This window comes from Adiantum capillus-veneris, chromosome 13 (assembly GCF_014529385.1).
Source record: "Adiantum capillus-veneris isolate H3 chromosome 13, ASM1452938v2, whole genome shotgun sequence".
Taxonomy (NCBI): Eukaryota; Viridiplantae; Streptophyta; class Polypodiopsida; order Polypodiales; family Pteridaceae; genus Adiantum; species Adiantum capillus-veneris.
In genome coordinates this window covers 64,645,838-64,672,069 of record NC_140943.1, presented here as the reverse complement: position 1 = coordinate 64,672,069, position 26,232 = coordinate 64,645,838, and the positions used below count along the sequence as shown (strand labels likewise).

General features: G+C 40.1%; 2 protein-coding genes and 1 non-coding gene across 3 annotated transcripts; 1 reads left to right on the top strand and 2 right to left on the bottom strand.

Annotated features, from left to right (window-relative positions):
• Positions 1–950: 950 nt before the first annotated feature.
• LOC147444159 (uncharacterized) lies at positions 951–1,979 on the bottom strand. The gene is made up of 4 exons (XM_086528075.1): positions 1,645–1,979; positions 1,323–1,567; positions 1,057–1,122; positions 951–967 (listed from the first exon to the last, which is right to left on the bottom strand). Exons 1-4 carry the CDS (start codon positions 1,977–1,979, stop codon positions 951–953), a joined length of 663 nt encoding a protein of 220 aa, XP_086384201.1.
• A 1,752-nt stretch (positions 1,980–3,731) lies between these two features.
• LOC147444158 (uncharacterized) lies at positions 3,732–4,193 on the bottom strand. The gene has a single exon (XM_086527797.1). It carries the CDS (start codon positions 4,191–4,193, stop codon positions 3,732–3,734), a length of 462 nt encoding a protein of 153 aa, XP_086383923.1.
• Positions 4,194–11,025: 6,832 nt separating this feature from the next.
• On the top strand, positions 11,026–11,096 carry TRNAG-CCC (transfer RNA glycine (anticodon CCC)). The gene has a single exon. It is a non-coding gene; the product is annotated as a tRNA-Gly (tRNA).
• Positions 11,097–26,232: the final 15,136 nt, after the last annotated feature.

The window sequence follows — 26,232 nt, the reverse complement described above, 5'->3', positions numbered from 1 at the left end:
TGTGTATTTGAGTTGAAGACTCATCTCATAGGTTGTTATCCCAACTCCATTTTGACATAATAGAGGTTTGGAGTTCAGGAGTCGGGGAATAGATCTTTGACATCTCTTGCGATTGTTTCTAGAACATTTTTAACTCTAGTTTGGTACCAAAAAGGACACTAAAGTGTCTTTTTTGGGTTTTTTGCAAAGAATTCTAGCATCTTTTCCATATTAAGGGGTGTTACATACAAGATGAGATTTAGGAAAAAATCATTAGACAAACCAAAAAAGCTAGATGACCTTTATATAAAACCTCTCCAGTATCACATGGTACAAAACAACAGTCTGCATTTTATGCATACATAGTTTTCTTTTACGAAAAAAATCATATGAGTGAACTATAAATGTACAAGACCTCTTTGCAAGTTAGGGAATGTTAGATGATCAATTATTACTACAAGAAAAATCATTTTTATGTGGGAAATTTTTGATGTTATGGTGACATTCACCAAAATAGCAAATCCAAAAATTCATATAGCTTTACATGCTGCCATTGATACATATGGTACACATATCACAATTGAGAACAAGTCGACAATCTTAGATTACGACTAAGAAAAACAATGTAATTGGTGAACTGAATGTCAGCCACAAATGAAATACAATCAAGACATAAGTTGGTAGCAACATGGCCTCAATCACCTCAAACTTCTACTGGGTAATTATAGGACCGCACAAATCGCTTTGCACTTATGTCCATGAGATCATACCCCACCATCATATGGTATTTGGAAAAGCAAGGATCTATTTCTTACATTTAGGGCAACCATAAACTATCCTTTGTGGCTTTGACCCAACCACTTCTTTTCCTTCACGGATGGCACTTTATTTGTTGGTACTCAGTTTGGCCCATTTTCTTGGCATAATTAGGATAATGCATGACACCACAAGTTTCCTCTTTCTAGTAGTAATTATCGTCTGGCATGTACTGCAAAACCACGCCAAGACAAACACCAAGAATTTGCAAAAAAGAGTGCTTGTCAAGATCATTCCACATTCTTGTGGAGCTATACTTACATAAGACATGTTCTTGCTTTTCCAATGCATATCTATTTGTCTCACCCACAATCGTCTCAATAAAGTCTAACAAAAACAATGCTAGAAAAAAATGAATTTTTGTGAACTCTCTTGGTACTTTTCCCAAGTCTGGACCTCCAATATCTACAAATGTGGGAAGCACTCTAAATGTATCGTCAAGCTCAACATGCATCTTATCACCACTCTTCCATGTAGGCATAGTCACATTAGACCAATCAAACTCGTCACTATTCTGCAAGACCGACCTTTTGGCCTCCAAAAGCTCGTCCTCGCATTTGCCTTCTTCTTCCACAGATCCATGCTCATCACAAAATCATATGCTTCATGCATATTTGATTTTTGACCTTTCTTGACAAGGGGATTTTTCACTTTTCCACGCTTCTTGAAAAGCTTGTATCCCTTTCCACGAGCATGACTACTTTCAACGTTGCCATTAGCATCATGAATTGTACGAGCATGATTCCTCTTAGCATTTTCGAATGCATCATGACTGTCCACATTCATATTATTAGCATGGCTATCAAAAAGCAAATTGGCATGTTGGGCTTTTTGCTGCCCTCTACCCACAATGACATGCTTTGTAGGTCAACCTCACTTATACCCCTATGAGGTGCACCAGACACTCTACAACAGGCATAGTTGCAAGTAGAAGCAAATGTAGACAAGAAAGGGGCTTCCTCATTCATTTCTTCCACATGTGTAGACAATGCATGCATAGTAAACGCATCATCCATAGTGTCCATAACATGCATCAAATGGGCATCATCACAAGCTGTATCAACTACATCAAAAACAACTGGCATTTCCACACATGGAAATACATTGGCTCCCCTCTTTTGACATGCCAAAAATTTGACCAAGGAGAGATCATCATCAACATCAAATGCACTTTCATTACGCATATTGACATGGTTTTCTCCCGAGATACAATGTACATGTGTATAGACTCCCATGACAACATGTAGTCAGTCTCATCACCATCGAATATGTATTTGGAAATATTTTGCGTGAGTTATAGGACATAATCTTGCCCTTGTACAACTTTGTCTCCCAGTCAAGAGGGCAAGCTTGTTTTTCCCATTCAACACTGAATCCCATGGCAGGGTAGAGAATCTCTCGTCCCTCTAAACTGTTGCAAAATTGATTGGAAGAGGTATCCGAGATAGTGTGGATGTGCTCACCATGGTGTGGGATTGATTTTGTGGGCGAGGAAAACCTCCACATGTGGATTAGTGAGCGCTCGTTTCTTTGTGAGTTGCACCAAGTTTTGGCTCTATTTTTCGTTGCATAGGAATTTAGAATTCCATCATGATATGGCTTTAGACCCACTTTTGATTAGTCAAAGCTCTCAAAATCTCATGCACTGAATGCCCACGGAGATCCAACGGCTCTCATCATTTCAGCCCCAAAAGGTGAAAGCTCCATGGCAGATGGAAAACAAGAGCACAAAAATCTTGTAATTTTTACTGCTAGCAATGACAATTTGACCCAAAGAAAAATTTCACAATATTTTTTGAGTCGTAATCTATACTTACACTATGTTTTACGAAAAAATTGGCTTCAGTGCAGTGTGCACTGAAAAAATAGACAAAATGCTATTCAAGACTTGAATCTTGAGCAAATGGATGTAAACACGATAGTCCCTCTCATTACAACTTGGAGAAGGAGATTTACATGCTTCAACAAAAGGAATATGAAGAAAAGGGCAAGGAGAAAATGGTATGCATGTTAAGAAAGAGCTTGTATGGTTTAAAGCAAGCATAAAGAGAGTGGTACCTGAAATTCAACTGATAGATGCTAGATCATGGGATTCCAACGATGCAACTCAAATCACTGTGTATACACAACAAATTTAGTTGATGGAAAATATGTCATCCTAATGTTGTATGCTGTTGCTAATTGCAAGTGATAACAAGCAAGATATAGAGATCTAAATGAGGAATTCTCTATTTTTTTTTCAATGAAAGAGTTAGGTGCTGCAAAATGGATCCCTGGTATTAAAATATCAAGGGACAGGTTTAAGAAGACATTGACACTATCTCAAGAGGATTACATCAAGAAGGTACTAGAAAGGTTTGCAATGCAAAATGAAAAATAAATTTCTACACCTTTCGCTAGTCACTTTAAACCCAATAAGGATATGTGTCCAAAGACACAATTAGGAGATAGTTTATATGCCTAAGGTTCCATATACTATAGTAGTAGGTTCTATACTGCATGACATGGAATGGATAAGGCTAGATAAGAGTTTCTACACCTTTGGCTAGTCGCTTTAAACTCAATAAGGATGTGTGTTCAAAGACACAAGAGGAGATAGTTTATATGTCTAAGGTTCCATATGCAGTAAGAGTTTATACGCAATAAGGATATGTGTCCAAAGACACAAGAGGAGATAGTTTATATGTTTAAGGTTCCATATGCTACAATAGTAGGTTCTTTAAGGCATGATGTGGTATGGACAAGGCCAGATGTTGCACATGCATAATGCAGTAAAGAGTTATGAGTAGTTCATGGTTAATCCACGTAAAGAACATTGGTGAGCTATGCAATGGATATTTAGATATCTAAAAGGTGCAACCACAAATGCTTTAGGTGGGAGACACACATGGCCTAAACCATTATGAACTAGTAGAGTGGTGTAAACTCTAATGCCTTCAAGCATGATTCCTCTCAGCATTTTCGGATGCATCATGACTGTCCACATTCACATTATTAGCATCGCTATCAAAAAGCAAATCGGTGTGCTGGGCCTTTGGCCGCCCTCTACCCACAATGACATGCTTTAGAGGTCGACGTCTTTTACACGCCGTATGAGGTGCACCAGACACTCCTACAACAAGCATAGTTGCAATAGAATAAAATGTAGACAAGCAAGGGGCTTCCTCATTCATTTCCTCCACATGTGTAGACAATGCATGCATAGTAAGCGGATCATCCATAGCATGCATCAAGTGGGCATCATCACAAGCTGTATCAACTGCATCAAGAAGAATAGGCATTTCCACACATGGCAATACATTGGCTCTCCGATTTCCCCTCTTTTCACATGTCAAAAATTCAATCAAGGAGAGTTCATCATCAACATCAAATGCACTTTCATCACGCATATTGAACATGGTTTTCTCCTGAGATACAGTGTACATGCGTATAGATTCCCATGACAACATGTAGGCGGTCTCATCACCATCAAATATTCATTTAAACAATCTTTTTTGTGAGTTAATGGACATAACCTTGCCTTGTTCTCCCAGTCAAGAGGGTGAGCTTGTTTTGCCCATTCAACACCGAATCCGATGGCAGGGTAGAGAAGCTTTTGTCCCTCTAAACTACTCCACAAATGATTGCAAGGTAGCCTAGATAGCGTGGATGTGCTTGCCATGGCGTGAGACTAATTTTGTGGGTGAGGACAACCTCCATAGGTGGATTAGTGAGCGCCTGTTTCTCTATGTGTACGCACCAGATTTTGGCTCTGTTTTTTGTTTGAATTTAAAATTCCTTCACAATATGGCTTTAGACCCACTTTTGACTAGTCAAAGTTCTCAAAAATCTCATGCATTGAATGCCCATGGAGATCCATCATTTCAGCCCCAAAAGGTGAAAGCTCCATAGACATGCAAGGTGGCTGATGGAAAAGGAGAGCACAAAAATCTCGTAATTTTTACCGCTAGCAATGAAAATTTGACCCAGAGCAAAATTTCACAATATTTTTGAGTCATAATCTAACCTTACACTACGTTTTGTGAAAAAATTGGATTAACGCCACGTACATCGCAAATAATTGGACAAAATGCATGTGTTTGACGAACACTTGAGTTTCCAATTACAGGACTAGTGTTAATAAGCTTCTTGGGATTGTTCCTACTCCTTTTGATGTGAGATGGGGCGTTGGGGCATTGGAGAAGAGTCCCATTGAATGCACACATTATGCTCATTGCGAGTTCACGACTTTGAGTACCACACACTACTAGAGTGCTCAGCTTTTGCTGACATTTGAACTTGCTTCCATCATAGTTTTCAGCCATGACCTAGATCTATATTCTGTCCTCTCCTAGACACATTGTGGGGTGTCATTGTGGGCTCTCCATTGCGATTCTCATCACTACTACTCAAGCATTGAAAATCACGTATTATCCCCACACGTAATGCATCACATGTATCTTTGGTCCCATAGGTCATATTTGACCTTCGAGAACGATAATAAAATCTATGTCCCTCTCTCTCTCTCTCTCTCTCTCTCTCTCTCACACACACACACACACACACACACACACACACATAGGTCCGTCGGATAGATCTTTACGGTCTCTTGGGATAGTTTCCTACGACGTTAAAATACTCTTCTTATTTTATCAACAAATAATGGATAGATCCATGTGAAGGGCATATTGGCCGCACATGGATGTGTGATTATAGATATCAGTATTCTTTGATTGATTGATAGATATGCATTGCAGCTTCTTGTGTATCATGGAGGATTGAAATGGAAAGCATATTCACACTCACATGGGAAAGAAGAATGTTGTAGCATTGTGGAGCTCAATTAGGTTCAGCACTTGGCCTTCTAGGAATGGGCAACACAACACAACCATCAACGGACAACACAACCATCAACGGAAAAAGTGTGTGGAACGCACAACACAACCATTAGCGGACATTGAAAAAATCTCGGATCGTGGTCAAACATAGTACATGTTTACATCCAAGACAACACCAAGTCATCTACTAATGAGTGTGTATCCACGAGTGAGAAAGTCCAAGGCGTGTCATGCAAAGATGAAGAGGGCATAGGTATGCATTTCTCCACTCTGAGGTAGACAAACGTATTTCTCATATTTCTATGTAAGTAAGAACGATGATGTGACTTAATCCAATCCCTGATGGAGTGTGTCGAACTTACAACACAAACATCAACGGCAGACAACTTAACAATCTCATATGCAAGCCAAATACCGTATGTATCTACATTGAAGACAACACCAAGTCATCTAGGGATGAACAATGACGTGTCTTTGGAGTTCGAAACACAAGAGTAACCAGTGCGTCACACAAAGATGAAGAGGTCATAAACTATGCATCTCTCCACTCTTTGTTTGACGAACAAAACTTTTGTGTGTCTACGGGAAACAAACGATACTTTGAGCTGATCTAAAATTGAGCAACCTATAGGTCACTCTGGAGTGATATGTGTATCATCATGCCTACTACACTCCACGAGTCAACCACTAAACCCTAAACTCAGCCCTGTGGTGAGAGATAGACAACTGCGCCATACAAGTGAGAATCTAAGTCTATCCTAAAACCCTTCTCTGCAGTGAGCCAAGTGGCTGCACAACATGAGAAAAGTGACTAGTTTTTACACACCTTTGGAGTGAGCCAGATGGCTACACACCACGAAGTGGCCTATAACCTGCAAGCCAACTCTGTGGTGAGAGTAAAACAAGTGCACCACACGAGTCTGGCAGAACACACAAAAACAAGTTAGAAAAGAAGAGGACAAGTTGAAAATTTTACCTCAAGCTTTGCCTGTCCCAAAATCTTCCTCATGCTCTGTCCACTGCTTTCGATCGAAATCGGGGACGGTTCTTATATAAAATATTTTTCAATTGAAAGCCTTTTTGATCAAAAGATATTTCGATCGAAAAGAAAAAAACGGTTATACGGGATTTTGGAGTATAACGGCGTTTTATACTGATAGCTGTTTTTTCGGCTCTCATAATATCTTTTAAGAAGCCACTTCACCCCACAAAAACACCCTAGCACAATGACTAGGCTCACTTTTTCATTGTAAATAGCGTGTGTGCGATTAAAGTTTTTATCACATTTCTTTATTAAATCATTGAGCGAGTCATTGGGCTAGGAGACAAAAAAATGAATTTATAATATTACGGTCCTCTTTACATGTAAATATTATCCATCAAATAAAGGACCTAAGTATAAAGGGTTTTTTTTAAAATGTTTTGTATTTATGTAAATATATATTCCTAGGTGTGTGTTATCAGGCCTAAGTAAGCTAGCTTCCATTGTGTGTCATTCCTTATACATGTTTTACTATCATTCAATCCCTTAAGCTCTACTCACACAAGCCTTGAAAAAACTTTGTGTGACTTCACCGTAAAAATTCACCAATCACCTTATCAGCTCCGTCATATTTTTTCATTCCTCCCAGATAAATATTCACAACTACATAGGTTTCATCTTCAAATAAATTCCATAAATCACTCAAACTAGAGAATAATTGAGGGTCCCTTCCCTCATGATTTTCCTCCTTTTATTTTTTCACATATATATTTTTAGTTGCCACCATGCATCCCATGTGTCCATTTCTTCATGAGATCCATGACTAGCTAACCTATCTTCTTGACTCACACATATATACCTTATTTGATACTTATTCTATACCATACATGTGTGCAAGCTCCTTGGCAAAATTAGGTCATGGTTGAGTATGGGGGGCTCACTTGGAAGCTACAAAGGAAAAAGAATCAAATAGTGGCCCACTTCAAGCCTTATGAGGTGCTATAGGAGCCCTCTTCTGCTCCGAATCTGAGGATATGTCCAAAAGAGAAAATGTAGCTCGTAAGAGCTGAAGTATTTTTCATAATTTTTTTCAGAATTCTTGGAGTCAAGGGCGATTTTACATAAATTTTATGGCCGAATTCAAAACTGCTACCTCATACACCCAAAAGTCTTCCTATTTTCTCTCACCCTTCCACACACCTACTCACTCATACACACTCCTCCCTCTCCTTCCCACACCCAAACCTGCACATTCCATGACTCTTATCACCTTCTTCACCATCCTCATTCCCTCTCTTCACTATAGCTTCCATGATACACACACATACTCTCATATATCTCTACACCTATTCCCATATTCACATTCCTTCTTCACCATCATGAAAATTACAAAAAAACAGCAAATTGGATATGATTTATCTCTGCAAATGAAGGATTTTCAGTAAGAGGACCTTGAAGTCTTCAAATATTTGACGCAACGTCACTATCTCACATTGACCCTTCATCCACCGGTGTCACTAGGTGAACTTCCTCTCCGATTCCATATATCCCCCTAATTTTCAATATCTTCTTAAGGCATTTTACCATTGTCATGCACCTTGTGTACACCTCATTGTAATCATAATTACTAACCTACTAATCACTAACCCTAATGACAAAAGCACCTCACCTCAATGAAGTAAGGATAAGTAGTGGTAGAACTCTCTTTCTCCCTCTTTTTTTCCTCTCCTTTTTCATTCACCATCATTAATAATGCTCTCTCTCTTGAGCCCACATGCATGTGACTCAAGGAGATAAGAAAGGCCCACTTCATTTTGAAATTGCAAAAAAGGCTAAGCTCAATTTGTTAGCGTGTCATTCAAATTATCCATTATCCAAATAAGTGCTCTCCAACCTATAAATAGACCCCTTCCCTTCATTGTAAACACACATAGATAGCATTCTAGCACTAGAGGCGTGAAGAGAAATTTGGTTGTAGACAGTATAGTGTGAGATTCACACTTTAGTGCACGATAGCATTGATGCTACATTTTTGAAGTGAGAGAGTGTGAGAGTTTCACATATCAAACCACCATTGTACCTATCCTTACAGTCATCAATAAATTTGAGGTCTTGGTGCTCCAAAGGAGCGATTTTGTCTCCAATTTCATATTCCATCCGGTTGTGCAATGGCAGTCAAAGATTTGAGGTGATGTGTATGCCGCAATTTCTCAGTTGAGCTTGTGAGATTAAGTGTTTTGGTTGCTTTCTATTGCCTAATACTAGTTCATTGTAAGAGGTTTGAGTGGTGAGAGGTCTCCCGCAACGTAAGATGATGTGTGTGTTGGCAAAGTGTTGAGCACGTGTTGGTGTAGTCTCCATGCAGGCTCTTTGACAGTGTAGCAAGGTGTTCTTTCACCTCTCGAATTGCAAGACAATTGTTTGAGCAACCTCACTCTCCATCTCTCTCCATTCTCTCAATGGCTCCTTCTCTCCTCCTTCTATAGAAAATTGTTGCTTGTTTGTGTGTGTTTTGCGTGTCTCCTTTAAGTCCGAGGACACTCTCTTGCGTCCTAGTTCGCATCCATAACTATGTGGTGCCCTTTTTAAGTTGGGTTTGGCTAGGAATTTTGCTTGGTTGTGTTTGTGTTGTGCCCTAGCTTCATTGAGCAGCACGGGAGCCGTGAAGGGTGTCTAGAGGCCGCTCTTCTTGTTGCCCGCCCCGGACCGCCTCAATACATATACTTTTTTGGGTACGGGCGTATAAGTGCAACGCAATTCCTCATTCATTTCTTCCACATACATGCAATAGTAAGCGCATCATCCATAATGTCCATAACATGCATCAAATGGGCATCATCACAAGCCGTATCAACCACATCAAGGAAAATCGGCATTTCCACACATGGCAATACATTGGCTCCCCTCTTTTGACATGCCAAAAATTCAACCAAGGAGAGATCATCATCAACATAAAAGGCACTTTCATTACGCACATTGAACATGGTTTTCTCTTGAGATACAGTGTAAATGCATATAAACTCCCATGACAACATGTAAGCGGTCTCATCACCACCACGAATATGCATTTGAACAATCTTTTTTGTGAGTTATAGGACATAACCTTGCCCGTGTACTGCTTGGTCTCCCAGTCACAAGAGGGTGAGCTTGTTTTGCCCATTCAACACCGAATCCCATGACATGGTGGAGAAGCTTTCGTCCCTCTAAAGTGCTGCAAAAATGATTGGAAGGTAGCCCAGATAGCGTGGATGTGCTCGCCATGGCGTGGGACTGATTTCGTGGGCGAGGACAACCTCCACAGGTGGATCAGTGAGTGCCCGTTTCTCTCTGTGTGTGGACACCACGGTTTGGCTCTGTTTTTTTGTCGTTTCTGCACAAAAATTTAGAATTCCTTCACGATATGGCTTTAGGCCCACTTTGATTAGTCGAGCATTGAGAATACATATTATCCCCACACATGATGCATCACATGTATCTTTGGTCCCATAGGTCATATTTGATCTCCGCGAACGACTCTCTCTCTCTCTCTCTCTCTCTGTCTCTCTCTCAAAGGTCTGTCGGATAGTTTCCTACGATGTTAAAATACTCTTCTTCTTCTTCTTCTCTCATCAAATAATGGATAGATCCATGTGAAGGGCATATTAGCCGCAGATGGATGTGTGATTATAATATATGAGTCTTCATTGATTGATTGATGGATATGCACTGCATGCAGCTTCTTGTGTATCATGGAGGATGGAAATGGAAAGCATATTCACACTCACATGGAAAAGAAGAATGTTGTAGCAATTAAGTTCAGCACTTGGTGGGGATGAATGGCCTTCGATTCTAGGAATTTTATCAGCTAATGCAATCTGCTGGCATGATGCCAAACACAGAGATTCAAGGGTACTTTTGGCATAACGTGACCGAGCATGGTCACGCACAGGCTATGGAAATTTTTCCCTTAGCAGACATTGCATTGATCGATCTCATTGAATGAATGGGCAGGTAGAGCAAACAAGGCGGAGGACTTGGTGGGGATGAATCTGGTGGGTAGGGCAAACTCAGGAGAAGACTTGAGCGCAGGCCGTGGAACCTACTGCAACGGATATCACCTCACATTTCTTCGACCGGACATGGAGGCAGCTCCTCTCGTTACATGTTGCGCTTGCCCTTGCTGAACATTTCAGCTTCAGCATGTCTGTTGTTAAAGGCCAACTTTTATTTCTACGAGATGCCTTTTGTTTAGGCTCAATGCTGAGCATCGATCGCGTCATCACAACCCCCAACCTCTTGTCTTGATGGTGAGAGGCTGTAGATTTCCGTGAAAAAAACATATAAAGAGAACCTTCAACGCAACCAGAAACTTACTAGGATGTGTAAGGAATTGTTTGCAATATATGTTGAGATTTTTAACCAAATAGCGCCTTCGACTGCTACTGTCAGCAAGCGCAGCTGGTGTAGTGGTATCATAGTACCCTCCCACGGTACTGACCGGGGTTCGATTCCCCGGCTGCGCACCTTTTTCTGCCCCCCCGACTCAAGTGGCGCTGCTAGCACTTTTTTTTTTTTCCAGCGTTTCTCGAGGATCCGTGCGTGCATTGCAAGAGATAAGATATTAATTAAGCTTTTGCTACATAACATGAGTAACTCCAGAATTCTATAAGACACCATCTTGCAACAATGGATTGGCGCCACCACACATCCATAATGCTTTTATACGTCTCGTTGGTGCCTTGCCAAATGCATGTGCCTTGCTTGAAACACCGATTACTTGAACTCCACCAACACATGGGTCCAAATCATTTCTAGGGAGCATTGTTTGCCCCTCTTTGTTGCTCCCTGCCTCAAGCTAGTTGCGGCAACGATTAGCTCACTAGAAACCTGGCACTGTGGACGCCACCACGTGTGCCATGCCAATCTTTTGTCAAATCTTTATCATGGTTCTCTCTGTCAAGCTTGCCTTTGTCTTCTTGTAGGTTCGTGCTTCTCGAGCCAAACAAAGCGTCTTTTCACATTCATAACAACGGCTCGCCGACTTCGTGGGTACCGAGGCAGCTACCTGAGCACTCGCTCTACCGTCCTTGCCTCTGCCGTCGAGCTCGCTCGTGCATTTGCTTTTTTCTCTTCACATTCTCGAGCCACGCAAAATGATGATTTCCTTGAGAACTTTGGTCATGCATAGGTCGCAACTCGGTGCTGGTCGATCCACTTTCCATAGCTATGAGTTGGTCCCGTTTCTTCTTTCAGTTTAAAAGCATTAGGGCCGTTTTGATGTCGAGGCCGAGTTGTCAACACAGGTCTCCAATTACCAAGCACACCATAACAACCAAAGCTTCATGCCGAAACGCCGGTGGAAAGTGAGTCCGCTTGTTCATGCATTTTTCAAAACACTTCCAATAAGAGGCCAAACAGTTGTCGCTAGTGAGGGATGGCCACACCATTTTAAAATGCTGAATAAACACAAGAGCATAAAAAGAAAAACGCCGCCAACACCTCTCCTACGGGTGTCTCAAAACGCCGCAAATTGAAGGCTCCAAAGCCCAGGCACATTCATGGCATCTCAAGACACTAGGTTCGCATGGTTGCCAAATTAGCCAAAGATACCTCTCAAAATGCTGCTAAAACTGAGCACCGTCGACTACATCTCAAAACATAGTTGTGCGCCACCATTTGCCGGCTCATCAATGTTTTGCTGATGCAAGAACGCTACCCCCCTTGCCACTTGTGTTTCAAAACATTGATTGAGGGTTTCTTCTCGCCAATGAACATGCTCTCCTCCACTCGCTATCTCCGTAGCTCCTCTTTTTTGTGTGATCTCCCAATGTCAACGGGCCAATTCTCTGATACCATGTCAAAGTCGACGATGCATAAGCATAGAGCAATGGGGAGAATCGCGAGAGAGAGAGAGAGAGAGAGAGAGAGAGAGAGAGAGAGAGAGAGAGAGAGAGAGAGAGAGAGAGAGAGATTATGTATAGTGGAACTTTCTGGACACATCTGCAAGATGTTGTCACCGCAAATAGAGCCGAGACAAAGACCGGGCCTTCACATGGTCTCAAAGTTGTCACACAACACGTCGGATCTTTGCCTTGAGTGCTTGGAGATTTTTCCTTTGATTCTTGACTCTAAATCCCGCCTACCTACCCAATATTGTTGAGGTTATCTAAGTCCGTGCTTCACGCAACCATGCAAACATGAGCCCTTCGCGGATACCCTTGCATGTTTATGCAGGTCACCACAACTTGCCACTATTCACCTTTATATTGGACATTGCAATGCAACCTTGGAGAGTTCAAAACTGTAATTGTTTGAAATTCTGCAATTTTCTTGATGATCTTCAAAACCCCATGGGTTCTTCTCGGGACTTATCCCTCCCGTTGGAGGAGTTGTAACAGCTATGGCCGAGGAGAGATACCCGGCGGCCATGGTGAGCACACCCTTAACTATTGAGGAGTGGCCACCCCTTAACTGTGGGTGGCCGTTGTAGTAAGAAACCTTTAAAAAAAACTTAAAGAAAACCATGGCAGCATGTAGGCGACGAGTAGGATGTAGGGGAGCTTGTAGCTCTCTGTGTAGTGCTTCAACCATGGTGCCAAAGAATCAAAAAATGCTCAGAAACGCAGGGCGAACCACAGGCATAAGGTTCACACACATCTGTTGCGGTCAACACTCCCTCTCTTCCCGACTTCACGGTTCTAATCTTCGGCGTCTTCTTCCTTGCTTTGCATGCAACATGCAAAACTTATCCTTCTCAAAATAGGTCCACGACCTTCTCATGCTCTGATACTAGTGTAATACCCTGGGAACTACCATGAACGGTCCTCTGCCCAACCACCCTTTTATAGCCCCTTAGCTGGCAAGATCCCTTCTCCACTGGGCAGTCGGAGGTCCTTGACCTCCAGGGTGGCCCTTGGCCTGACATGTGCAATACAAGTCATAATAGCATCTGACCTAGAAAGATGGGCAAAAATTTGGCCTCATGTATAAATAAGATGCCACCTATGCATCACATGAATCCATGAATAATTTCCAACCACCTTTCATGTAGACAACAGTTGATGCACACCATGATATATCAATGCATAACCAAGAGAGGGGTCATACTTCAAAAGCCCACATATCCAACAATTTTTTCATAGGAATTATGATAAAATATGCTACCTAAAGGAAAAAGCAAGTTGGGGTGCCCTCTTTCAGGAATCCATGCTTACACCAAAAAGTCATGCAATGTGCTTAGCATGTCGATGGTAGCAAGGGCAGCAACTCAAAGAAAAAAAAAACAACACTAGGTCCTCGACAAAAAGAAACAAGACTACGGGACATTGAGGACTTGGTTGGGTTGGGAGGTATTAAGAAAAGAGTACAAGCCATCAAGTAAGTCCATCTATTCGTCTTAGCTTTAAGTTCATAAGACATGTCTCTTACTTTTGACATGCATGCATAGATCTTTGCTTCACTCTAACAAGGAAGTGGGGCGTAGCACAACCACCTCTTTGGCTCCTTACATGCTCATATTGAATTGAAAAAATATTGTTGGCCTCTTGGATGACAAGCACGATGATTTACCAAACAGTTGGACAACCTTTTAAAGGAGAACCAACTCCATGCACGAGATGTTCTCTCAATTTTGGATGAAGCTGGTATATGGAATAAAGGATATGCTAGCATTTACAAGTATGTAGCGTCATTTGTAGTGTTATTCCACTGGGAAAGGGTTTATCTTTCTAATACCTTCTATTCAGATCTATGCAAAAACAGGTAAAAAAGATTCACACAAACTACTTTCAAACCCTTTTTATATTCATAAAACTAGACAAGAAGTGAATGAGGAGGTGCTTCCAATGATGGGAATTACTTTCCGCATTGAATCGACATACAAATCACCAAAAGTGGAGGAAGTGGTATATGTCATAACAATAATTTTTATGATTTCATTGACATGAAGACATACATTGTGCAATTGTTCAATGTTACTCCCGAAGAGTGCAACGATGTCCTAAAGTTTTTCATCAAACTCAATGAGTGTGAGCTTGTAAAAGAAACGAAGGTTGAGCGAGTCACAATCATACTCATGAATAGAGCCGTGGATATAAGTAAGCATCGAAATGGATGACCCTAGAAACTTTGGTGTGCAATTTGAGCTGACATTATGTAGGCTGTATGCTTTTGAATGTGCATTCAAAACACTTTAAAATTACCTTTTCAAGTGCCAACTAAGAACTTTGATGTATTGCACTCATCAAATTAGAATCCACAAAATAATCAAAAAATAAAGAAATGGAAAGAAAACGGATGTGGAGGTCATGGGTCCCTACACAATTGAGTGGCACATGGCTAGAGACCTGAAGACCTTGAAATACATGTACAACATTTCCAAAGGAACAACAAGAGAAGTCCCTTACTTGTATTGCATGGAAGGGGTTCATTTCTTTGTCAAGCCATATTGGAGAAGAGTACGGGATAGGTATCTTTGCAACCCCAAGTTTTGATCCATTTTGTGGACATCGAGGTATGCACAATGCATGCACTTTGTATGATAGTAGAAAAGGAATGTTTCTCTACACCTATTTTGCATGGACCGCTTGACCTCCCCCTATGAAGCAAAGGGAAATCTAAACCTTAGAGACAGTGTTCTCATATATGAGTTTGCATGGAGAATATGTTAGAATAGAACTGGATGAAAATAGGTCTAAGAATGGCGGGGATGTTCCAAAGAAGGTGTCCATCATTGATGGTGTGAAAGCTCTACTCTTCTTATTGATGCCTACGACTGGAAGTGCAACAAGCGCAGCTGGTGTAGTGGTATCATAGTACCCTCCCACCGTACTGACCAGGGTTTGATTCCCTAGCTACACATCTTTTTTCCCCCTTAATTGAAGTGGACCTTGCTAGCATATTTTGTAGTGTTTCTCCAGGCATTCATAGATCCTTGCATTACAAGAGATAATATATCAATCTTTGCAAATAACATGCCAGTAGTAGGTGTCCCTAGAGCCCCTACCCTAGACTTTGATAAATAAGTAAAATAAATACCTAGAGCCAAAAAAAAATTTGGGATCACCTTGGGATGTTCACTTGAGATTCTATAAAACATATCATCCTCTCTCTATTCCCTAGTAATGCACTCTCTTTCTTGTTGCTCACAACTACTTCCTTGCTTCCCCTCATGTCCACTTACTGAATCATAAGTGGGAGAGAAAGTCTACTACCCTTTTGGTTTGTGGAAACAAAAATAACACAAATGAGTGGTGTGTGAGGTAAAGCGCTCTGTTTCTCTATGTAGGCACTGTGGGAAAACTAGAGCAAGGGGCACCTCTATAGAAATGTTTTTCAATAGTGCTCAAGACATAAATTCAGCACCACAAGCCGTATAAAAAGAACTCCCACAACACCACAACTCAAAGATAAGTGATCCCTTGAGAATTTGCAAGCACATGTCCACCCGAAATTCCACCATGGAAACTAGGAAGCATTTGCCTTGGCATGGAATTACAGTACATGCCCACCCAAAAGACCACCATGGAAACTAGGTAGCATTTGTCTTTGCATGGAATTATAGCACACGCTAACCAATGCACTTGAGGAAAATAGATTCCCCCTTCACCAAAATCCTCTTTACAACCACAATTTCAAAGTATATACACACCATAAAACATGCAAGCTTCTACAACTTACTTTACGCCAAACTACTTGCGGACTGCTATATCATGTACCCCACGGGAAACACACTGTATCTTCTAAAACAAAATTTCAAAAGGGATGCTTTCAAGCTTCAAAAATTCTTTATGCTTTTTGAAACAAAAGTTTTGAAGATCACAAATTTCAAATCTATGCACCCTATGTGCAAAATTGGCGCAAATAGCAAGCTACCCTACCAAGACCACACGTAGGTGTCATAATAATCAATATCTAATTCTCCTAAATGATTTTCTCATGTTAAACTGATCATTTAATATGGGGAAGTGCCAAGGGAGAAAAAGCTAGAATATTGGTTAAGCTAGCAGACCAACCACCCACTGTAGGGATCCAAAGGAGGGAAAATAGGGATCCAAAAGGGGGGCCATCTGCAAAAGAGCCATGTGCAACAATGGGCTAAAAAGACCCTAAGGTTCAGCCCATTAAGATTTCCAAAATGCTAAGGTTCCAAAATTCAAAGGTTGTGTCCAAAGGTCAACCATCGGGGGAATTGGATGCTTTGTGTGTGTACAAAAAAGTCTTTGCAATCCCTACTTAGGAGGGGGCGAGCCTTGCATGTAGGGGATGAGAGAGAAAGCCACACACACACACACAAGCTCCCTTTACACAAAGGGAATGAGGGACACATGCCAGCTCCCTAGGCCAGATGCCAGCTCCCTAGGCCAGATGCCCACAAGGTGTACCCAATTCCTATTGGATGGCCTTGGAGAGTTTCCCAAGGGGTCCAATGAGCATTCAGCAGCCCATTGGATTGCCTGATTCCTATTGGCCAAGAGGCAAAGGGGTCCAATGAGAGTTTAGTTGAATTATTAAATTACCTAAAGCTCTCACAAAAGGGGAAAGGGGGACACATGTCAGAAGGCTATCACTTATGCTGTTTAATTGTCATTGGCTAGGCCCTAGGGAGATCCAATGAGAGGTCAGCAAGAGCAAAAAGCAAGAGGGGTCGCCCAAGAGAGAGGGGGGGATGATTTTTTGCAAGCCATTATCACACACACACTCACACAATCTCATGTGTGAAGAAAAGAAGACTTTCTCTCCTTCTCAAGCTTTAATGGAAAGCTTACCACCTACTCCAAGCTTGTGAGAAAGGAGGCCTACACTAACAACTCTTGGCTTTGTGATGCAAATCCAACCAAGATCCAAGCTTCAATGCATGCTCATCTCCTCTACCATGCTAATTACTAAGCTAAGCTATGCTAATATGAGTGATTATGTGAGGAGATGTACATCTTTCTCGTAAGATACTCCTTCTTCCTCTCAATCTACTCTCATACCCTGCTAGCTCTCACCATCTTTGAAGGTGTGTGAGTTCTAGACTGGGGATAATTGATGTTGTGTTTGCTAAGTGTTTTGCTTAGTGCATGAAACTTTCAGCTTCATTGCACTAGCTAGTCTTGAAGGGGCACAAAGAATTGTATTGTACAACGTCTCTCTTGATGGGAGAAACCATAATACAAAGCCTTTTGGAGGGGGGACTGGCTCCATGAAAATCCGGTCCTCAACTGTTGTCAATAGCTTAATTTCTCTCTCTTTTGAAAGTATTGTTCATGCTAGCTAACTAGGCATTATGCTTTTTATTGCTCTCTCCACCCAAGCACTCTTGTAATTCTCATTAGGAATCTATTCTAATGGAATGCCCTCCCCACCCACCCATGGGGTAGGTCCCCCCTCCCTTATGCATACGGTATGAGCATGAAATAATGGGGGGCTACCCCTATTGTATACTCTTATGTCCGACCTCTAAAAACCCCCCTCTCGTACACTCATGTGATACCATACGAGAATCCATTGTCAATCCCCCGGATAATGGTGGCTCTAAAATATGATTTGAGAAACCTAGTTGTGATGCTTTGGAATTATTCACAAGACGTGCACCAATGATGAACATCATGCTAGATGCTTGGCCACACATACCCCTCCTGTAGGATTTTATGCAAAGTGATCTTTGAAGCAAAATGACAACCACAAGAACACTCATGATTCTCCTCTAAAATTCTATAAATTTCCTCTTTGATTTCTCCAACTCTGATGGAAGCATACCTAATTGTAGAAATTATTATTCCCTCTCTAACTTGATTCTCTTTCCAAATAAAGAGGAGAATCAACCCTTATCACATACAATTCACCAATTCAAGCTTGTGCTGCACCATGTGCTTCTTCATTCTGAAACTTGTCCGCATGTCTGAAACTCTAAGATTCAAAATGATTAAGCACATTCTTCAGTTAAAAACATATATATTTTTTAGCCTGGGATTCTTACTTTTTCATATCCCACCAAGTACTTGCTTAACCACCAAAAGTGCATCACCTCTTACCCCACACGATGGATGCCAAGCTCAAGGCAAAGGTGTAGTCCTCCTTCCAAAGTAGCATATTCAACTTCATTGTTGCTTTCTTTTGTAAGCTTCAAAATCCTTTCGGCTACCCAAGCACCTTATGATAGTAAATTACAACACCTCCTAAAGCTTCACCATGAGCTTTCTTGTAAGAGCCATCAAAAAACAATAAATATGCATTTTCTATGTCAAGAGCTTCTATTTGTTGCTTCTTCATGGAATCCTCCTTGATAAGAAGAGGGATTTCTTTATAAGTAAGAGAATCATCCATTGTAACCCTTGTAATTTCCTATAAAAGAAAAGAGAAATTTGAATTCATGTCTCTCCACAATCCACTTCATAAGCCTCTTTGATAAAATAGGTATAGAAGAGTGTAACTAGTTAGAAATGTGAAAGTTTTGGGGAAAAGATAGTGCCTAAACCTTCTACATTCATAAATTACACTTACCATGATGAGCTCCACCTCTATATAGCCTCTTTTCACCTCTAGTTTAACCCTGCTAGCACAATAGACAAGCTTCATGTAGTGGGATTTGTTACCTCGTTGAAGAAGCATAGTCCCAATAGCATCCTCACCTACCAATGGATTCACATAAAAACCTTAATCCCAATTAGGAGCTTGCATAGTAGGAAGAGAAGCAAGAACCTCTTTGATACCTTGAGAAGCCTCTTCACATTCATTGTAGAGGATACAACCTTGCTACTTGTTGTAGAGGATAAAGAAGTTGAGAGGACAAAGGAATAAACCTTTACGTATACTTCACATTTTGAATAAAAGTAGTAAGTTGCTTTGTATTATTAGGTGATGGGAGGAGCACCAAAGCCTTCACTTTGTCAGGATATGCTTCAATCCCATTCTTAGAGATCATATGTCCCAAAAACTTCACTCTTGGTTGAGCAAGATGACACTTCTTTGGGTTGAATTGACCTCCACTTTCATCATATTGCTTCAGTGCAATCCCAATATTTGAACAATGATCCCTTCTAGAGCTATAAATAGAAAAGCCATCAATAAGATCCTTCACAAACTTGCCAAGAAAGGGAGAGAACACCTTGTTGACGTGCTTTTGGTACCAAGTGTAGCCATTCATAAGTCCAAAAGGAAGCACACAATAACAAAAACATCCCCATGGTGTGATAAAAGTAGTCTTATTTTGATCTTGTGAAGCCAAGGTGAGATAAAAATATCCAAAGAATCCATCACATACACTATACCTCTCATGCCTTGCAATAGAATTGAGTACGTCATCTATGAAAGAAAGAGGGTATGGATATCTCTTCATGGTTGAATTTAGAGGCTTAAAATAAACAAAAATTATTGACTTTCCATCCTTCTTGTGTGTGACAACAATAGGACTCACCCATTTTGCAGTAGTCATAGGACATACAAGACTTGCTTTGAGAATCTTCTCTACCTCTTCCTTTAAAGCATTAAGTTGTACCGGTCCCATTCTCCTTCACTTTTTGCGTACATACTCAGCTCCTTCCTTGATTGGAATGTGAATTTTCTCTCCTTTGAAGCCTCTAATTTCCTCATAAGAAGCGATGAATATATTAAGAAAGTGCTATATCATGTGTATATACTCACCCTTCTCATGACTAGTCAAACCTGGAGACAACATACTTTGAATCAATGATATATCAATGCATAACCAACAGAGGGTTCATACGTCAAATCCCACATATCCAAAAAAAAATCATACGATTTATGATAAAATATGCCACCTAAAGGAAAAGCAAGTTGGGGTGCCCACAAAAAGTCGTGCAATGTGCTTAGCAAGTTGATAGTAGCAAGGAGACCATCAAGGAGCCTATGCAACAACTCAAACAAAACTAAACAATGTTATGTTCTCGACAAAGAGAAAGAAGACTACGGGACATTGAGGACTTGGTTGGCATGGGAGGAATTAAGAAAAGAGTATAAGCTATCAAGTAAGTCCATCTATCCTTCTTAGGTCTAAGGTCATAAGCTCTCAAATATATCTCTTACTTTTGACATGCATTCCTAGATCTTTGCTTCACCTTGATAAGGAAATGGAGCATAGCACAACCACCTCTTTGGCTCTTTAGGGGCTCATATCGAGTTGAAAAAATGTTGATGGCCTCTTGGATGAAAAGCAGTATGGTAAGATAGTTTACCAAAGAGTTGGACAACCTTTTAACGGAAAACCAACTCCGTGCACATGATGTTCTCTCAGTTTAGGATGAAGTGAGTATATGGAATAAATGATTTGGTGCCATTTACAAGTATGTAGCATAATTTGTAGTGATATTCCACTAGGAAAGGGTTTAGCTCTCTAACTCCTTCTAGTCAAATCAGTGCAAAAGTAGGTCAAAAAGATTTACATCAAGCACACAATACTTCTAAACCTTTTCTCTATTCATAAAACTAGACAAGAAGTGAATGAGGAGGTGCTTCAAATTCTAGGAAGTTCTTTTTGCATTGAATCGACATACAAAACACCAAAAGCGAAGGAAGTGGTATATGATATAAAAATAATGTTTATGCTTTTATCGACATGCAGATAGTGTGCATTGTGCAATTGTTCAATGTTACTCTTGAAGAGTGTAACAGTGTCCTAAAGTTTGTCATCAAGCTAGATGAGTGTGAGCTTGTAAAAGAAACAAAGGTTGATCAAGTCACAACCACACACATGAACAGAGCCGTGGATGTAAGCATTGGAATGGAGGACCCTAGAAGCTTTAGTGTGCAATTTAAGTGACGTTATGTTTAAGGTGAGATGAGTTTATGTTCAACCAAAGTTGTATGCTTTTGAATATGCATTCAAAACAACTTAAAGTTACCTTTTTAAGTGCCAGCTGAGAACTTTTATGTATTGAATTTGATTTTTCATCAAACTAGCAGCCACAAAATAATTAGCGCATAAATAAATGGAAAGAAATTGGATGTGGAGGGCATGGGCCCCTACACAATTGAGTGGTACATGGCTAGAGACTTAAAGGCCTTGAAATACATGTACAATTTTTCCAAAGGAACAACAAGAGAAAGCCCTTGCTTGTATTGCATGGGAGGGGTTCATATCTTTGCCAAGCCATATTGGAGAAGAGAACGGGATATGTATCTTTGCAACCCCAACTTTCAATCCATTTTGTGGACATCCGAGTATGCACAATGCAAGCACTTTTTATGATAATAGAAAAAGTAATGTTTCTCTACACTTGTTTCGCATGGACCACTCGACCTCCCCCTACAAAGCAAAGAGCAATCTCAACCTTAGAGAAAATGTTCTCATATATGGGTTTGCATGGAGGAAATATTAGAATAGATCAGGATAAAAAGAGGTCTAAGAATGGTGGGGATATTCCAAAGAAGGTGTCCATCATTGGTGTGAGAAATCTAGACTCTTCTTATCAATGCCTACAACTGAAAGACAATGCAAAATCCATAGTGCACAAGGAAGACAAGGATTGAGATACAATAGGTGGAAAATTTGCACAATGCTGTAGTTGATCATGTAGAGGTGATGATTCACAAGGTATGGAAAACCTTGGATGCAAAATTCAAGTTTTGGAAATTAAACTCATGGACTGATACTGACTATGTGAATTTTCAAGAGGCAATGCAAAACTTCCATGAGACATTCATCCGTGCAAATCAACATATCACTCACTATATGGTACTTTAATTGGTTTGATGATATGCTAATATTTTGAATTGAATTTTTTTTTTCCTTGTAATGTTTGAAATTGATTTGTGTGCAGCACATTCAATAAGTAATTGCATGCCTTGGTTTACAGCAAGGCAATATGGTAGCTTGGGTATCTAGTCTATACAAGGCATAGAGAAAACCCACTACGAGCTTGTACTAGTTATTTCATCCACACTTGACACGGAAGTGGTGTAGACAAAGCCAATAGCTTAGAGGAGATACATTAATGGATGTATCAAAAACTTATGCACATGTCACATTGAAAGGAACAAGTCAAAGATAGTTAGATTGGCCATATAGTGAGATTATGCAAAAAATGATAAAAGAACGAGATATGGGAATTATTCTCTACAACAATACAAAATGCAGATTGGTGGCTACATAAAGAATGCATGGGAAGTGTTTGGACAACACCATTTCAAGCTGTGTCGTAACTTGCAGCTATAGCAAGATCCAAAGACAAACCTTGATGTATCAAGAATACCTAATGTAATTTTAACTTTCCATAATGTGAATGATTTTTGCGACAGAATAAAATACTTTGCAAGATATTGGAATAATATCAATCTAACTTTAATGCATAAAACAAATACTTTTTGACTATTTCTATCAAGAAACATCACAAAGTACTGTGGCCTCTTGGCCTTGTTTGAAGGGCCTCTTCCTTGTGCCTTGATCTCTTTGAACAACATATCTCATTATCAACAACTGTTAAGAGAATAGGGCGGAAAATTGAGTCTCCTCATTTATATCACCTTAGAAAACCTCTTTGATAGTTGAAGGGCTTGTTGTTTATATTTGAGAAGGTTGTGTTTTTGCAATGTGACAACTGGCATGGGTCCACAAGCCAGACCATACATAGAATGCGTCATAAAGTAGCTATTGTGTAGGCCATAGAAGCCAAGATCGATATCAAACATCAAAACTTTCACTTGCTTCTCTAGTAGCATGAACTTGTTTGCATTCCATATAGCATCCACAACTCAACCTTGTCCTTAGAGAAGTTGCAATGGAAGTAGAGAAAATTTGGATAGCTCAAACTCTTCAAGTATTGTCCAAGGGAGGAATTATTTTTGACGTCTCCCTTGTCTCATCCATGGGAATGAGGGATGAACTTATTATCGTAAACAAGCTATAAGAAATCAAAACCAAGTGTTGGCATATACACATGAAAATCTTCATATATACACTACCAACAAGAAAGAAAAGAATAGTCTACATAGAAGTATACCTTCTTATTTTCATCTTCTTCAACTAATGTAGCATTTCGCAGGTCAAGAAAGCTCTCCATCGTAGAGGATGAGGAGGGCGCCAATGATGTTGATGGAGGACTTCCTTCAAACTTAATGTTTCCAAGCCTTTCTTGCATCACCCTGAACTCTGTTTCTATTGGCAGCTTTGAATGGGCATTCTCCTCAGGGCCCATTGAGTGCATGGCACATCACTCTCAAGCACACTATTTCTTTGAGATGACAAATGTCTGGTTGTTTCTTTTTGAAATCCAATATCATCATCACTGTCACTAATTTGTTGTGGAATGCTAGAAATACTTGGTCCTTGGGTATCAAGCCTGATTTTTTTGGGCCGACCGTGATGGTTTTGTTGCCTAGATTCCATGACATATTGCGAGGGAGCTACTTGTTCCTGTTCTACCCCTCTGTTTGCGTTGTACTGTTTCTTTGTCTCCATGAAAAATTGGTTGTGCATACATTGGAGTCCCTGCAACATCCTTGTGTAATAGATGGGCCACGTTTGTCGGAGTTGGAGTTTGTTGAGATTCAACTCGAGAAAGCAAGGTCTCCATTGTGGGACCCGTTCCTATATAATGCTCAGTAGTATATCCCAAACACTTTGCACATCGAATATATGAGTTTATAACATCTCTTACACAAGCATCATACAAGGATATTTTTCTCTTTCCACCTTCACCCGCTAACCAACTGGCATGCACACTTTCTGATAAATTAACATTGGGAATTTGTGCCCGCTCCCACAGACTTAGACCAGCCTATGAAATTCAAACAAACATGCATTAAAATTTATAAATTTCATGTATGCAAAGTTTATAAATTTTGCTAAAAATATAAATTTTCATAAAGGTACTTACATCTGTACCAATTTCTCTCCAGTGTGAAATTTGTTTCTCCCACCATTTAAAACCATCTGCTCACTCTTGTGATGCTCTCTGTAGGTAGATGTTGTCTCCACCATTTTTGAATTGAAAGCGCCTTTTGAGATGCAAGAACAATGGTCTTACAAGCTCTCCATTCCTCACACATATCAATGTGTGGATTTGTTAGATGTTGAGGCACCCACTTTTTACATTTGAGATGAATGTCCTTAGCCTTGTTTAGTCACTGCAAAATCAAACAACATTAGCACAATAATTGCATTCTCATATACAATTAAAAAGCATATGCAATTGTAGTCAGCCAAATTGATTGGTAACAAAATTTTAAACCATTTGTCAGCAATAAACATTAAATTGTAATATAATCAAATGCATAAACAATTGTAAAGGTAAAAAAAATAAACAAGTTCGGGGTCGCTAATTTAACGATCGAAAGGTACTAAAGATCGACTATTAATACCATGGGCAAGCTTCTCAATTTTCTCTGGTCAATCAAGCTGTTTAATCAAGAGGGCCAAGTATTTCATGTCTGAGGGTTGACTAGAGGCTATACCTAGAAGACCTTGTAGTTAAGATACGATAAAAGGAATTGCTCATGAAATCATCGTCTAACTTATTTCTTTGACCCCCCAAAGTCTTTTCACATTGATTCAAGTTTGATGCGTGTGCTTATTTTGTATGCCTTGGGTTTTTTGATTTTCAAGGAAAAGCGCCCACAGTGGGAACCTCTAGGGCTCTAGTACCATAGGCGATACATGTGAGTGGAGTACCAAATCAAGCTACGATTTCTCTTCCAGCTTAAGATTCTACATTGTGGCACTTTGATTTTTTTTTGTTCGTTTTTAGAATTTTAGTTTTGTAACTTTTGGGGGTCATATAACGCTGTTACACTCCCCAGGCTCATCACACTAGTAAACTCCCTTTGTAATACTTAAGCTAAAGGTCAATAGGGACTAAGCCCACTAGAAATCCTCAGTACATTTCACAGAATGCTGCCTAAATCGGATTAAGAACTTAAGTAACCATTGATTATTAGGAAGGCATTCCCCATGGTATTAAGAGAAGATCTCTAACGCCTAACTTGGTCAAACTAGCATAGCCAGACTGCTTGATTTTTAAACCTAGACAAGTGCTTATGACAAAAAATTACATTGAATTTAATGTTTGATACTAAGCAAATGCGTTGAATATTATGCTACCAATTACAATTAAAGCAGACAAACATGGATGCAAAAAAGATAAGGGAAAATGCTAATGGACAAGAAACACCTGTTTGTGTTGATGATCATGCTTGATTTGAAGAGTGAACGAGAGAAAGATCCCATGAAGGTCCAAATCCTAGCAATAGAACCACGTTCCTGTACACACTAGGAAACACAAAGAATACCTCTAGGAGGCACATCAGTGGGAAGAAAGAACTTTGCTAATCACTAAACTTTAAAACAGAAACACTCCTATTGTACTAATCCTACCTACCCTCCATCACTCGAGTGATGAGGATCAAAGGTGTTTGATGACATAGATTTCTGTTTCAATGTACCAGATGTGAATGTGTAGGTCTGGGTAAATGTTTTAACTTTTATTGTGTATACTCGTTTGCTAATTGCTCTTGCTCTTTACTATTTTATCTTGTTTTTGTAAGTATAAGGCTTTATATGTACATTCCCTAAGATTGGGAGATTGAGAGGTCAGGGAGGAAGGTTGAGAGGGAAATAATTCAATAGGCTGACGTGAATGAAGACTTCCCCCCTTCCTTGGGTAGGTCATACTCTTTGAAATATGCTTGTCACCCTTTGAAACCAATTGTTCCAGTTGGTAA

Bases quoted from the DNA above. Each gene is read 5' to 3' on its own strand.
- LOC147444159 (XM_086528075.1), bottom strand. From the start codon at position 1,979: ATGCGTAATGAAAGTGCATTTGATGTTGATGATGATCTCTCCTTGGTC. The intron at 1,568-1,644 runs GTGGGTAGAGGG...GAATGTGGACAG, and splicing joins GACCTACAAAGCATGTCATT to TCATGATGCATTCGAAAATG. The intron at 1,123-1,322 runs GTCGGTCTTGCA...TGTTTTTGTTAG, and splicing joins GAGCTTTTGGAGGCCAAAAG to ACTTTATTGAGACGATTGTG.
- LOC147444158 (XM_086527797.1), bottom strand. From the start codon at position 4,193: ATGTTCAATATGCGTGATGAAAGTGCATTTGATGTTGATGATGAACTC.